This window comes from Stigmatopora argus, chromosome 6, assembly GCF_051989625.1.
Source record: "Stigmatopora argus isolate UIUO_Sarg chromosome 6, RoL_Sarg_1.0, whole genome shotgun sequence".
NCBI lineage: Eukaryota > Metazoa > Chordata > Actinopteri > Syngnathiformes > Syngnathidae > Stigmatopora > Stigmatopora argus.
The window spans coordinates 7739542-7754643 of NC_135392.1; the positions used below are offsets into that span (position 1 = coordinate 7739542).

Below are 15102 nucleotides of genomic sequence, written 5' to 3' on the forward strand. Positions count from 1 at the left end.
TGGTTCGCTTGCAAGCGAACCGAGACCACCTCTCCCTCTGGGACCAGTTGTTTACTCCGCTTCAGGGTTCACTGGTTTGTATTCACACCAGCCCATAAGGTGCCCACTCCAAACCAAACAGGGAAGGTGTGAATACGGCCTAAGTGTCACCACAGTGACCTTCTGCCTTGGGTACAGACGAAGGACTGGAATGATAAAACCAGAAAAACACACCATGCATATATATATACAGTATATCGAGTTAAATATAGTGAAACAGACAGACAGTTGGATTCATCCATGAAGACGGAGAATGAGTCATCTTCTATTCCAGTCCTTACTGTGACCCCGCCAGGCCTTGTAAACAAGGCTGCCGGGACTAAGAACCTAATTACAGGAACATCTAATGCACGAGTATCCAAACTACGGCCAGCGTGACGTCTGTGGCACGCTGCCCGGTTTTTATTGTCCTGTAGCAAATTATGAAAATATCATTGAATATAACCCCTAATCTTCCATACAGCCTAAAACAGTGGCTATCCAAAATTTCCAATCAATGTAAAAAACAGTATTTTGGTTCACATAAATAAATGTATATACGTATGTAGAATATCCAAACTAAAAAGTTCTATCTTAGTTTTTTCTTGACTTTTTTGCAGTCACTAGACATTTTTTCTTTGTTAAATAAATATGTATTTTATTGCAATCAAGGGACTACTTTTTTTAATCAGGAGTAATTGGAATGCAGTCCAGTAATCCTTTTTTCATGTTTTAAATGCATTGTAAAATTTACAATATCCTTATACCTATGGATTATTTCATTGCTAAAATCAACCACTGCAATTGACATTTATAGAATAATTCAATGGAAACAAATGAGCTAATACTTAAATAATACAATTTAAAAACCTGATTCTTACCCAATTCTCATCCTCTCTTTAACTTAAATAAAAATCACACACATCCTTTTAATTTTCCAAAAGTGGGCCTTGGAGAAAAAGCTTTGGACCCCCCTGATTTAATGCAATATTGGAACAGAGGGACCTGGCACCTGTATTATTCACCACCTGTAAACAACATTCTTCACCAACTTGCACATGCGTATGATTTCGACAATAACCTGTATTCTGAGGGGAATGTAAAGCGCTGTTGGGCAAATGGTCCCACAACAACTTAAGTGTGTGACAGGTTCAACTTGTAGAGACGTGTGCTCAGCTGTGCGTGTGAGCTTAGCTGTGTCATTGTATGATGCTTCACAATGACTGCAATCGACTGTGGAGCGTGTAGGGACGTGTCAAACTGCATGTGTGTGTATTTTGGGGGAAAAGGGGGGTGGTGGGTTGATGTAGTATGTTCCGCTTGGTCCAGAGACTGGTAGGATCAGCTGTTCTTCTGGTCCAAAGTCAGAGCAGCCACACATCGCTCTTGTTCATGTGTGTGTGTGTGTGTGTTTGTGTGTGTGTGTGTGTGTGTGTGTACTCAGTGACCCAGAAAAAAAAACTTTGCCTCCTTGCCATGACCTCAGACAAACTAGATTAGGATTCCTTCATGGATTATTTAGGAAAATGAACATACAGCTGTCGATAGATAATACAAGACAGACAGTCAGTAGTTTTTACATTAAACCAAAAAATGAATGTGCCACTTTTGTTTTTGCCTCTATTTTTCACAAGATGAACTTCAATAACTATGACTTTTTATATTGACAGAAAAGGGCAGGTTTGTCTCAAAATATTCACAGGTTTTAAAATCTTCATTAGAATATTTCTTCCTTTTTTGACTGACCTGCAAAAGCATTGGCAATCATGTTCATTCTTGTTGATACGTTGGCATATTTGTGTATCACCTACTGAGGCAGGGGTGGGATTAAAGAGCAAGTCAGTATGCCAAATGGCAACAGGTGATCTTTGGAGCAGCATATGGTTTAGGAAGGTGACAGGGTAGGTGCCTAATGGGATTGGCCTAATCTTCTTTTACTTGGTAATGGAAGACAAGCATGGAAAGAAATGCAACATGTCTTTTTCTGTCAAAATGTAACCGTAAATAGTTATATAGCCTCTTTGAAACCTAAATAGAAGGGAACTCCTTCTGTTTACTGCAGTCTAACAGTTTTGCCAGATGTTTTCGACCGAACTGTATCTATTTTTAGATAATAGTGGACTTTGTCCTCCAGGCTGGGGGATAGTTCTGAATTACAGTAAATATGAAGGTATGCGACATCATATGCATTTGGACAAGGAGAAATGTTAAAGGATAATTAATACAAATACAGCTGAGGGCTTGACTTTAATCACAGTTGGATGGTTTTATATCATATTCCATTTTAATAACTCAAATAGGAGTTTTTATTGGTTTGAAGGAGGAGTACATGTACTATAAATGGCATTGATGGAAAACAAGTGTTGCAATAAACTAGTGATATGACCCGAGATACTCATGTCTTGGTTGATTAAACAGCCTGCCTAAACCTCCATCCCAACTGTGATGGCAGCAACGTTGCTGGACTGGTTTCCTCCCCTGAGGGTTCCCGACTCAACTGTTACAAGCTACGATTTGTAACCTGAGCAGGTCTTTGCTCAGAGGTAGAATGCCAAAACAAGAATGGATGCAGATGAAAAGCTGAATGACGTACACGAAACCTGTTTGACATGTCTCAACTGGGCCATCTCACGTATGAATTAACATTGATAAGTATCACGAAAGTAGCAAAGTACAATGTTTTTGTCACAACATTAGAGTGCATTTGGAGGTTAATGTCCTTTGTTAGCGTGTTTCATTCTGAAAACTGATTTTACATTTAAAAACAGATGAACCATTTTAACTGTTACCTTTTTCAATGACAACACAACATTAAAAAAAGAACAAAGTCTAAACCAAAACAAATCACCTCTCAAGGAGATAATTTCAATTATGCTGCTTCTGATTTTTTTGACTGTATCGGGACACCATAAGCTACTAGTGTACCTACAAAATAAACAGGTAATCTTCATTGCTTCATCTGTGACCTCATATGTGGACTTTTTGTGTGTTCATGTACGTCCACAGAAACACAAAGTGGATGACAATGAATCATCACTTGTGACACATTTGTTGGCAGGGTGGGAAGGGACAGTGTCTAATACATGAAATACAAGGGTTTTGTTTGAAAAAAAAATTCACATCTGACTGGAACTTCAAATTGGGTGTTCAATTCCCAAAAAGATCCCTTTGTCGTTATTCGGGAGGGAATAAATGGTGCATTGTCATCTGTCAAGGCCAGGGCACCAAATCTGTAACATTATCGCTGCCTGAGAATTTATTCACAGTATTCCATGAGCACCATTGGAAACATTGCTCATAACCAAGGTATCATGTGACAACAAAATGAATCTCATAAACCAGAGGGAAACTTGGGCTAATTGAATCAACGTGTTATCTGACAATACCCAGCCTTCGTAGGTCCATGAGACCCTCCAACAGGTATTCCTCTCTGCATCAGCTCTTATCAATGGATGCAAAATGTTCTTGCAATTTCTCCACTTACTTGACAGGTTACCTGTTAAAAATAAATTTGTTGGAGCTTCAACTGTAGAAGTGCTGTGGTACATTGGCCCTTGGACTAGGATCTCATCCACCAGTGCTCTGGGAGGAGAAAAACATCAACCCATTTTCGCAAAAACATGCAGGTTAACGGTTCTTAATGGTATCGTCTTCAAGCGCAAAATGCCGTTGGTTTGGAATGAAGTCTTATCCCCCACTTTAGTGGTGTTAGTGAAGTTTTACTTTATCTACTGAAATCAGTCAATCAACACTCAGTTAATAACCATTTTTCTTTTATTTTCCTTAGAAAAAGAAACTATCACAACTTCATTTGGTTACTTTACGATTCTCTTCTGGTGGTCACTCAGCAGTTACTTATCAAGATTGTGATCTCATGCTGGAACACCAAACATCCTGCTCACTTTACCGCACGCCACAAGTACAACATAACAGCATACAACTTATTTTGTCTTCTTATTACAAGCTTGCTTTACACTTTCTTTTGACATTTTGGGCATGACTCGCAATTAAAACCACTTCTATTAAAAATTGGAAGAAAAAAAACAAGTAGAAATCCCTGAAAGTTTTACTTAGAAAACAAGGGATTAAACAGAGGATTCTGAGCAGGCTGGTCCATACAACATGCACCTGACGACTTAGTGAGTGTGCGTGTGTGTGTGTCTGTGTGCATGACTGGACAGCACCATAATTCAATATATTTCCTATTCTAATGGGTTGACGAGGTTCCTTGGCCTACATGACAGTGCGAGAACAACAGGGAGGGGGTTTGATGGAATATCTAGGTCAGATTGTGGCACAGACATGACTGACCCCCCATTTGCGCCTCTACTGCGTCACAGAAACACAAATGCATTGTTTGCCATTAACAGCAATGATCTTAAGCTTTTCTTTGAACCAAGCAGTGAAAGTCAAATACATTCTGACAGACTGTCATTCAAACAAATGATCACATATTACAACTCATCCATTTGTTTGTATTTGTTGCAATGGTAGGGAGCGTTGCACTTTAATGACCTGGTTCTATCGGGGAATTCTTTTTTTCAGGAGTAAATGACACATTAATTGGAAGATTAAGTAGGGCTGAGAATATTGTCTTTTAAAGTATTTCTCTCCTACCCAGTGATTTGGCCAAATCTTGTTTGTAATTTTGACTTATCACGTGATCATTCTCTCTGTGCGACCGAGTATTTGTCTGTGGCCTAGAGGTTGGGGACCCTGCTATACAAAATTAATGGATGTACAAAGTATGTCTCCCTGAGAAAGATCATTCAAATGGATATGTACTACTGGCCCTTCTCAAACAAAAGAAATGTACTCGTATTTATCAAACTGCGCAACGTATTAGCTGCATTTCCATATATTCCACCGTCTGCCCTGTATAACACGCGAACCCATGTTGGAAACAATGGCATCCTAACAGTCCTTGAACATGATTGCACGAATATGAGTAAGAGGCTAGATAGAACTGAAATATGGCCAAGAGTTGAGGAAGTGAAGCCATGACACTTTGTCGTTAAGTGGTGCTTCTTGTCCTCCTCAACCTTGCGTGCGAAGGGGCTTTAAATAGATCACTCTTCATGTCTCCTACAGTAGAAGCAACCAAGCCACCGTGTTCACGCACACACTATTCTCACATATTGAGCTGACATGCGAGCGCCGGGGACTACGGTCAATTAGAAGAGATGAAGCCGAAGCGCTGATGGTCGAAGGTGATGCTGTCGTCACAGTGTGCAAAAAGTGTTTGCCGAATGTGTCAGTGTGCACTTTTATACTATGATTTTTCGCTGAGTAAAGCTTTGTCTGCTACCAGTGAGCTAAGCAGGGAGTTTGTAGCCCTTTTAACTCCTCAGAGTGTTCAATAATAAAGAGTGAGGCATTCGTGTGCGGCCAACTACAAACACTCGCGTGTGAACAATTGCGCGTTAAAAACACTCAAGCATTTGTACAAAGCGTGAACTAAATCGATGGCTGTGCAAAGAAACGGAACAGCCGCTCGAGGATATCTGTATAAAAACTTAGTATGAGTTTTGCTTGTGTCGCCTCTCCTTTTCTCAGCTAATATCAAAAAGCCAGAACTGGGGTGTCGACACCGCTCAGTAGAAAACAAATACAAAGTAGAAGCAAACATTTCAAAACCTAGACTCCATGTCCTCCTGCACTCTCACTCCTGCTGAGAAGTGCGGAGGAGGAAAAAGAGGAAAGGGAGGAGTGGAACGCTCTCTCTCTCTCTCTCTAAGTGACGAGTTTGGGTAGGACCGTGCGAATGGGTATGGCCTCCCCTGCGTCTCCCAACATGTTGCTCCTGAGTTTGTTGTTACTTGCCGTGGTGCTGATGCCAGACCCCCCCTTGGCCATGATGGAGGGGAAAGAGGTGCAGTGGTGTTCGGGGAGCCGTTTTACGGGGACCCCTTGGCTTCTCTCGGCTCCGGGCAGCGGTTTGGGCAGGCGGCGGTAGAGCCAAGGGTGCCTGAGGGCTTGGCTCGGGGTCAGGCGGGATGAGGGGTCCCAGTCCAAACACTTCTTAATGAAGTCAATGAAAGTGGCGTCCTCGCAACCTTTGAGTGCAGCGTTCCACTCCTTGCTAGCCGGGGGTCCTCTCAACTTGCCTCGGCGAGAGCGGGACGCCGTCAGCACGGTGGCCCCCGTGGGCAGGGTGTTGGTGCCGCAGTAGCGAGGGTGGCCCTTGGAGTTGATAAAAGCCTTTACTCGTTTGGCCTGCTCCAGGACCTTCTGAGGAGGCATGCCCAGCAGCTCCATGACGCAGGCCAATTGGTCTCCCTCGTCTTCACCCGGGAAAAGCGGGTAGCCCGTCAGCAGCTCGGCCAGGATGCAGCCAAAGCTCCACATGTCGATAGCGAGGCCGTAGCGAGCGCCGAAGATCACCTCGGGAGCGCGATAGAAGCGAGACTGTATGTAAGTGTACACGCGCTGGTGCTCGAAGCAGCTAGAACCAAAGTCAATCACCTGAGGGGAGAAGAGAGAAGCGGGTGAGACTTTTTGCGCGGGAGATCGAGATGGGACGAGCGCACCAATACCTTGATTCCGCTGCGTCCCTGCTGCTTGAGCAGAATGTTCTCGGGTTTGAGGTCACAGTGGATGATTCGGAGCCTGCTCAGGGCTTCCAGGCACTGCAGAATGGAGTGTGCAAACTTCCTGACCAGAGGCAAGCTGAAGCCCTGAAACTTGTTGCGCTTGATCAGCTCGTAGAGGTTCATGCTGAGCAGCTCAAAGGTCATGCAAATGTGATTGCGGAAGGTGAAATGCTCCAGCATGTGCACAACGTTCATGGTGCCATTGCGGTCCTGCTTGCGCAGGTGTTCCAGGATGCGGATCTCCTCTTGAGCCTGCCGGTGGAAGCGCTTCTCGTTGCGAACCATCTTCAGAGCCAGGTGCTGCTGCAATTTGTGGTCGTAGACTTTAGCCACCTGACCGAAGCTGCCTTTACCGATAATCTGAGGACAGCAAGGGGAAGGCGGATTAACCAGGATTGATTTACGACTACAAAGACAAAAACAACTTTACTTTGGCACTAAAACTGCTTCGGAAGTGAAACAGACATTTTGCATTTTGAGCATATCGTTTGCCTTACTTTAAGAAACTCGTAGCGGTAAGCCAGGTGGTCATGGGGGACATTGATGTAACCACCTTGCTCGTCATCATAACCGCAGTTGTTGTTGCCGCCGGTGACGGCCGGCCTCTTCTTGGCGTTGGGTCCCACAAAGTAGACGTTCGGGTAAGAGTGGATCTCGCTTTGCTCGAGGCTGGTCAGTTGAGTCCGATACAGTCTCACGGCCTGCTCTGGCGTGAGGGGGCCACACAGCTTGGTGCCGTTCCCTCCATTGGCAACCCCGTGAGATCCTGAGTTCTCATTGGAGCCCTTACTGGATTCTGAACTGTGATAAACCAGAGCAGACTGGTAAACCAAAATAATCCTCTCTTTTGTTCTAAATTACTTCACTTTTTTAAGCATTCCCACCTGTCAACGCTGTGATCCTTGGACACGATGGTGGGTGGTGGCGGTTTAATGGGCGTCTGACCGGTGGTCCCACTGTTCGGGGCTGCGGTCGTGGTGATGGTGCTGATCTTGCGATTGTTGGCGGAGTCCTCGTACAGATACTTCACTTTCAGCTGGCCACCTCGTACAGTTATCTGATCCCTCAACACACCCTTGTTACTGACAGCCTGGAGAGAAATAAGAAATGATGTTATCAGTCTATCATAGATTCTAGGCAAAGAGCACACTAGACTGCAGCTGGTGGGTAGCCATTGATTGACCCGCACTAGATGCAGAACACTATGACAGTTTGACACCGCTGAATAGATTCTATGACAAATGGCAGGAACACAGCCATTTAGAGTGTGACATTTGGGAGTAAATGAATAAAACTAATTACTAGACTAATTTCAAGCACTTAAAACTGCCCTTTAACACAGCACACCCAATTGGAAAGCAACACGATGGTGCAGTTCCACAGGAATAAATAACGTCTGAAATCTGTTTTTTCGACACGCAGGCCTAAATTTTTATCAAGACAGGTGAGTGTCACACACTGTTAGCCATAAAGGAGGGCGAACCAGCAATACTGGTTTTAGATTCTGTTGATGGGGCAACACATGAGCCCCCTTTACAGAACAATAAAACTGGTAAAACTCCTGTTTGTTGCTGCATGTGTATCAAACGTCGATTACTCAGTGGCCAAATATTATTTCATCAACGCTGTCAATCAATGTTTTATCAACATTGCAATTACAGAACTGACGGGTAGTCTGATTTTCCGCTCTTCGTGCCAATAGTTTCATGTGATTAACATTCTGGAATTCAGTCCTTTAAAAACTTCTTTCGGGGAAAAGAGAAAGATTTACAAGGAGAGAAAACCAGTTGAGGTACATGTAAATACCGTCCGTACACCCAAGTAAGCTTGTTTTAAATCCAATTTCTTAGTGAAGGTGGTAGTGAAGTCATTTTTAAGGTTTTTATGACAGTATTTAATTTCAAATTGTAATTGTGTATTTTATTTGCTGTGTACTCATTTTTCACAATTAAATCATTTTGATGGAAAAACATGATGAATTAAATTTGTACATGTTGGTGTACGTAGTATGTACAGTACAATATGGGAAAAAAAATCTATCACAGTGTGGTCATTTTAAACCACAACATTGATAGGCAATGATATAATACATTTTTAATTAACTTATGTAATGTCAAAACAACTATGACAGATTTTTCTTAACTCCCTTTGGTTTATGTAATTAACATTTAACTACTCAGCCAAAAATAGTACATTCATGAACTGATAGTGTAACCTGAAATGACGCAGGTAAATTTATCTACTTTTGTCCAGTTGAAACAGCCAACAGCGCCCAAGACTCAACCATCATGTTGATGATTTTCGGTTATCATGAAGAATGGTAATGTAATCCTCCTTGCTCAGTATTTGCATTTACTCGCTGTAAAGCACCAGTTCCATTGGCAGGAAAACAGCCCCATAGCATAAAACTACCACCACTGTGCTTAACGGTAGGCATGGTGTTGTTCGGGTTAAAGCAGTGGTCCCCAACCACCGGTCCGTGGACCGGTACCAGTCCACGAGCTACCTGGTGCCGGTCCGTCAGAGTAAAAAATATTAACGTTTTCAATCTCGCCCTCCTACAATAAATATAATAACATATTATATAATAAATAATTGCTATTATTCTTGGGACTTGTTTTTTTTTGCAGTCGTGTGTGTCGTTCGTGCACCGACCCCACCCTCACATAATTTTGTCTTAAGTCGTCACCCTCCACAGAAAAAGTGAGGTGCGAAAAAGGTTGGGGACCACTGGGTTAAAGGACTTTTTACACTAGTGGGAACAGCAAACAGTTTGTCGCATGTAACCCATTCATTGTATATGTACGAGTGGGCGTTGCTGGAGGCATTGAGTGTTCGTGGCCATAAAGGACGGAGTGGCTAAAGGTGGGTGAATTTGCCGCGAATGATTGCCTTGTTCTATTTCAGGGCAGTAAATTGAGTACGTCCAATCAGAGAGGTGCGGCCTTCGTGCTTATCTCGCTGTTTTGGCAGATAGATATAACAAAAAGCAGAAGAAACATTAGTCATTTTGCAGTCACCTTGGACTTTGCCGTGCCATATTCTATTATAATGGATCATATTTTCCACATATTAATGGCCTTGGTGGACAAACTAAATTCTTTCCTGTTTTAGGGCACATGGCTAACCATCAGGAAATCTAAATGAAATAAAGCGGTGACACATTTGTACTGTAGTTAAGGCATACATTGTAAAAAAAATCCAAGGAAAGATCCTGCATCACTGCAAGTGACAAGAGCACAGTCTTGACTGATGCATGCAAGCCAAATGGCTAACATTGTGTAGCTGTTGTCACAAAAATGTGCAGCCAGTGCCACTGATTGCAACCCTTCACCCACAGACAGCAACGAGTACTGGGCTAACATTAAAACAAACAGAGTGTGGCTTGTCAAAAGTGCAGCCTTATTGATTTGAAGGGCCAGGAAGAGAAACGACCAAAAAAAAATCCCACATAAATTGGAGGTGAATGGTGTGAAGCAAAGGTGGCAACGGAGTTCCTCGTGCGAAAACGAGCACAGTGCAACAGATGGAAAGGAGCTAATCTCTTTGCATTCAAAGAAACTCTCGTGCTGCAAACAGAGAACTTGTTCCAATGTAAGCCATCTTAAACTACACAAAACAAACGCTTAGGCTTGTGACAGTGCTCAGCACCACCATCCTCCACTATTCCAATTCCTCCCAAGTTTGTTCATACATTTTGAACGTAATGTGCAGCAATGACAAATGTGGTTATGATTTCAAGCGAGCAGCTCAGGGCGTTCAAACAAATAAACTGGGGCACAATTCTGTCAGCTACATTCAATAGAAGATATTACCTCTGCGAGCATGACAGCAAATAGAAAAGAAGAGTGGCCCTAAAACTCAGTACAGGCCCACGGATGGCAGATTACACTGCACAGTACAAGAGGGGGTGGGGGGTTGTTGATTAGTGATTTTTTTTGTGGGTCACATTTTCAAGTCCAATAAATCTTTAGACTTTATACCAAACCATTTTGCCCCTTTTGGCATGAGAGCCTTTAGAAATTCATTGTGCGCACATTTGCTGCTACTGCCAATCAGGCAGCATCAAAGGCTGAAAAGTAGCCCACTTGTATCTTCAAGTATGATTTTATTGTTATTGAATGATAGTGAAGGTAATGGACAATTATGTTTGAAGTTGTTAGTCAAGTGCCATTGACATTTATGGCAAACAAAACAAACAACAACAATAAAAAACAACACACTATCATCTCAGAAGAAGAGTCTGCCTCATCCTGGTTTTGAGGATGACCAATGGATACCACCTGGATGACTGAGGATTTCCACAAAGAAACAACCCCATATTTAGCAAGTACATCGGTATTTCTTATTCACAATGACACTCCGTTAAAAAATAACTTAGCCGATTATTTTATCAGGTGAATTCAATGTTCCCAAACTCCAAACATGTTAAAAATTAGGAATTTGTAAACAGCATGCATTCAAAACCCATGACTCATTTGTGTAAAAAATAAAACAAGGTCATCTTTAAAAGAATCTATTCAAGAGAAAAAGACACTGATAATCATTATGATCACATTTGTCGCAACTTGAGTAGTAACTGAATTAAATCGACTTCGGTGGAAACACATCCTTTTTGACCTCAGATGCTCCACTTAAATTCTTGTGTATAACTTTATCTACAGATCTAGTTCATCCCTGCGTCATAAAAGTTCACCCCAAACAGCCATGCAGCAGTACAGGTTAAACAGTGTAAAATTGGCGGGGGGGAAGGGCTTGCATCTCTCCAGTGTCTGGAGAAAGCATGCACAGGAAATGGGGCTTTGTTGGCTTTGGGTGCTTGAATGTTTACTCACCGTGTGTTTGGGCATGGGGGGTAGGCCGGAAGGACTGCTTGCGTCCGTGTCCTCTTTGAGGATGTGGTCCGTCCTCATGTATGAGTCGTACAGTCCATCACCATGACGAACTTAAGGGACAAAGAGAAGCAAACATACCAATGTGATCGAGGGAAATGATTGAATCATTACCACTGTAGTCAAGGATCCATAAAAAAGTGTCATCTAATTTCAGGAAAAAAAGTCCCATTGATCATCTAGTCAATCAACTAGGATATTGTGGAAACAAATTGAGGAGACCGTATTTCCCGCAACAGTCCACCCCATGAATGTGTTGTGAGCAGTACAAGAGCATGGCAGCGACCTGGCCAGCTTAGGTAGGGCTTAGGGTCCCAGATTGCTAGCGCTGCAAGTGGTATTATTGGCCTAATGGGGGTAACAGATGCCAGTGTGACGACAGCATCTTTCCGTCAATCCATCTGTCCATTCAAGCTTGTTCGTGTACTGCCTGGACCAGGTCAGGTGTGCTCCCAAATAGAGCTCACGTAGGCATTCGATAGCCAGGTGTATTCTATATGCGTGTGTGTGAATGTGTGTATGTGCGTGGGGTCACATCACTTCATCTGAGCTGATACAAGGTGAGTGTATGAATAAAAGGAGCTTGTAGGTGGTTTCTCAGATGACAAAGCCCATCGGCAGGCTGTTCATCTCCACCGTTGTTAGGCTGTTTTCTCTCTCACCAACACAAGGGAGCCTTGCCATGAGCCAGCCAACATTTACACTGGTGACATGTTTGGTTAACTGAAGAAAAACAACCGGTGTTCCGTGTGCCGGCCCTTGAGAGTGTTCTGAGCATGGGCAGGTGCGTCACAGCCTGTGTCCCCTAGTCAACAGACCTGCACCGGACAGATTAGATCTGCTGCCTGGATACCCACGCATTAGACCTGCACGCCACAGCACACCAAGCACAGGCTTTAGGTCTCCATGCACAAATTTAGGCAAGGACACAAGGATCCCGTTAGCAGGACTGCAAAGTCCTAATAAGCCAGAAGAGGCTGGGAATCAGAGTACTTTCAGGGTTGACATCTAAAAGGGAAATAAACTTAAAATAAAATTTAAAAAAGTCTATTAGTGGGTATGACTGACATTTTTTAAATAGATGTTATTTATACTAGGTGTTGATTTGCACTTTGAACGAAGAAACTAAATTCATAATAGATGTGCTGCTGACCTTAAGAAATGCCTCAACTCAAGCATGTAGCACTACATAGCTACAATCACCCTTTTACCAAATTAAAACATTGACAAACCTGTTACAAATCTTATACTACAAATACTTGCAATGTTTTAAAACTACATCTGATATTTTGAGCGTTTTGGATGAAAATGAAAAAGTCAAACAATTGTTGGCCAATCCATTTTAACAGGAAGGGATACCAGTGAATGAATTAAATCCATCACCACCATTTATGACAGCCAGCCCTCCCCGACCAAATGAATTGGACGCCTATGCCCGCCAATGGCAGCAAATTAGTTCATTTAGACGACAAGCAATAATGCGGTAAACTAAGTGTAAAGAAAATTCATAAAATATAACCACAATTACTTTAAGTATGCCTGTCATATTTGAATTATTATTTGAAAAGCACGATATTTGAGCGATCAAAGTCTGGCTAAAGATCGCACAATGAAGCCAAAACGTGACAGTGTAAAAACAAACATGACTGTGTAAAAAAAAAAAAAAAACTTGTTCCTTCCCATGATCTCGTATAGATGGCACGCATGCATATAAATATAAACATTTCCTGGAGTTTGTACTGCAAACATAAAGATCGTGCAAGTCTCGTGGTGGACTTCCAAGAAAGAGCTAATGTTTACACGGAAAAGAAGACTACCGGACGCTCCAGCTCGTCCAAAAAAGTGCCACGACGTGATAGTTCGAGTCCAGTGATAAGAACATTGACGCCATTTTCGCATACAAAACATTTGTGTAAATAAAAGTAAATTGCCCAAATGTTAAACTCCGACCACGATGGGCTGCTAAGAGTTCAAAACAACAGAGAATCGACAGTAAAAACAAAACAAAACAATCCAAAGTTGTAGTTACCTGTTGATATTGGGCCCTCTGGCTTTCTGCTTATAATCATCATTGTTGTAATTATTTAGTGATGCCAGCATCCGAAGTCCCCGAAAAAAATGTATAAAAAAGTTACATGGCCAACTTAAGCGGATTTCACTTGAACTTGACACAGTTTTAAAAAAAATAGAATAACCTGAGTTGGGTTTTGGAGCTAAAAGCGCGTCAGCGATTGCTTAGTTTGTATTTTGTGAGCGGCTAACATTAGCCGAGTTAGCCGCAGGGAGACGGGCGGAGATGGGGGTCGTTTCCCCCACTCGGCTCGCTAGCCACAAAACAAATGTCCGTCGAAAAACAGCACTTCAAGTCCAAAGGCAGCGGCTCGCCGGGGTCTTCCGCGAAGCCCTCGCCTTTCTCTGTCTGCGAAGCCACTCGATCCGGAGCACCATTCCCGTGTTTCTAGTCGTTGAGCCGACTTTGCGTTCGAAAGGCGGCGCTTCCAACTCCGTTGCAGCCTTTGGGCGCTCCGTCTGGAGTCAGGACGGACGGGCGGCTCGGCTCGGAGGGCTCGCTTCGGGGCGGCTATCCAAAAAAAGCGACCGAGCACTGTCCTCCCCCCATGCTAAAAGGGCGCAGACGACCGCGGCGTGGCCGTTCTGCAAAAAAAAAACACTCGTAGTCACCGCGATAAGGAAAGCGGCGTTTAATCCGTCCTGCGGATCGTGCGACTATCTTATTCGAAGCGGCGGTGTGGTTGTTGCTATGGGCGTCTTCAGTGTCCCGGGGTGGGTGAACAGGCCAGGCGTTGGAGGAGGAGGGGCTTGGAGTTGAGAAGATATGACGCGCGCCCTCTTGTGGTGTTAAAATATAACGGCTTGCTATTGATTAAATTCTCAATTTCATACAAAAATTCATATTATTTTTTTCTTACTAAATGTTTTTTTATGAGGTTCAAAATTGGGGTCTGCAACTTGTGGCCAGTTGACATCCAATTGTAGTATTAGTAGCATATCTAAAATTAAAACTTAAAATAAATAAAAACAAATACATTGAAATATCAACAAGGTATAAATAGATTTATTTATTTAAGGGTGGCCTGTGTGCATTTTACTCTGGGAATTTTATTCTTTTTATGGATTATTTTTTTCCATTAGGAATCTCTGGATGCCATTGATAGCAATAGTGGTCCAATCAATTTTAACTGGGAGGTACTGGAAGCAATTAAATGCTGGACCAAGACCAACTATATCATATCACAAAAAAGTTTTAAAGTGTGCAAGTGGTCGTTTTTTATAGTTTCCCTGAAATCCTAGTCACAAACAGACTATACGTCATAAGAAATGGTGACTATGCAATAAAAATGAATTGTCTGCAGCAATAAAAGTGTAGAGTGGCCTTTTCCACAAACCAAAACGACGGAAACTTTTTGGCATTAAATGAGCAAAGAGAAATTTAATTAACTACTAAAATTCAATATTGTCCAGCATAAAACAGGACATATGGACACCATATTTTCTTTGGAGAAATTTGGGTGTAACCTTCCCACTAGAATGTTTTGAAATGAATTGCTGTGACCCCGGTTAAAATATCACGTTAATGG

The 15102-nt window shown here is 42.6% G+C and overlaps 1 protein-coding gene across 1 annotated transcript; it reads right to left on the reverse strand.

Moving 5' to 3' along the window:
• Positions 1–3774: 3774 nt before the first annotated feature.
• On the reverse strand, positions 3775–14283 carry dyrk3 (dual specificity tyrosine phosphorylation regulated kinase 3). Its single transcript, XM_077603399.1, has 6 exons — positions 13533–14283; positions 11447–11556; positions 7496–7701; positions 7109–7412; positions 6555–6971; positions 3775–6483 (listed from the first exon to the last, which is right to left on the reverse strand). The coding sequence occupies exons 1-6, from the start codon at positions 13573–13575 to the stop codon at positions 5752–5754; spliced, it is 1812 nt and encodes a 603-aa protein (XP_077459525.1). The 5' UTR covers positions 13576–14283; the 3' UTR covers positions 3775–5751.
• Between the last annotated feature and the right edge of the window lie 819 nt (positions 14284–15102).

What these genes read in the sequence shown, in the direction of transcription:
- dyrk3 (XM_077603399.1), bottom strand. Translation starts at nt 13,575, where the DNA reads ATGATGATTATAAGCAGAAAGCCAGAGGGCCCAATATCAACAG. An exon ending in AGAGGGCCCAATATCAACAG is followed by an intron (nt 11,557 to 13,532) that starts GTAACTACAACT and finishes TTGTCCCTTAAG; the next exon opens with TTCGTCATGGTGATGGACTG. An exon ending in AGGGACGCAGCGGAATCAAG is followed by an intron (nt 6,484 to 6,554) that starts GTATTGGTGCGC and finishes TTCTCCCCTCAG; the next exon opens with GTGATTGACTTTGGTTCTAG.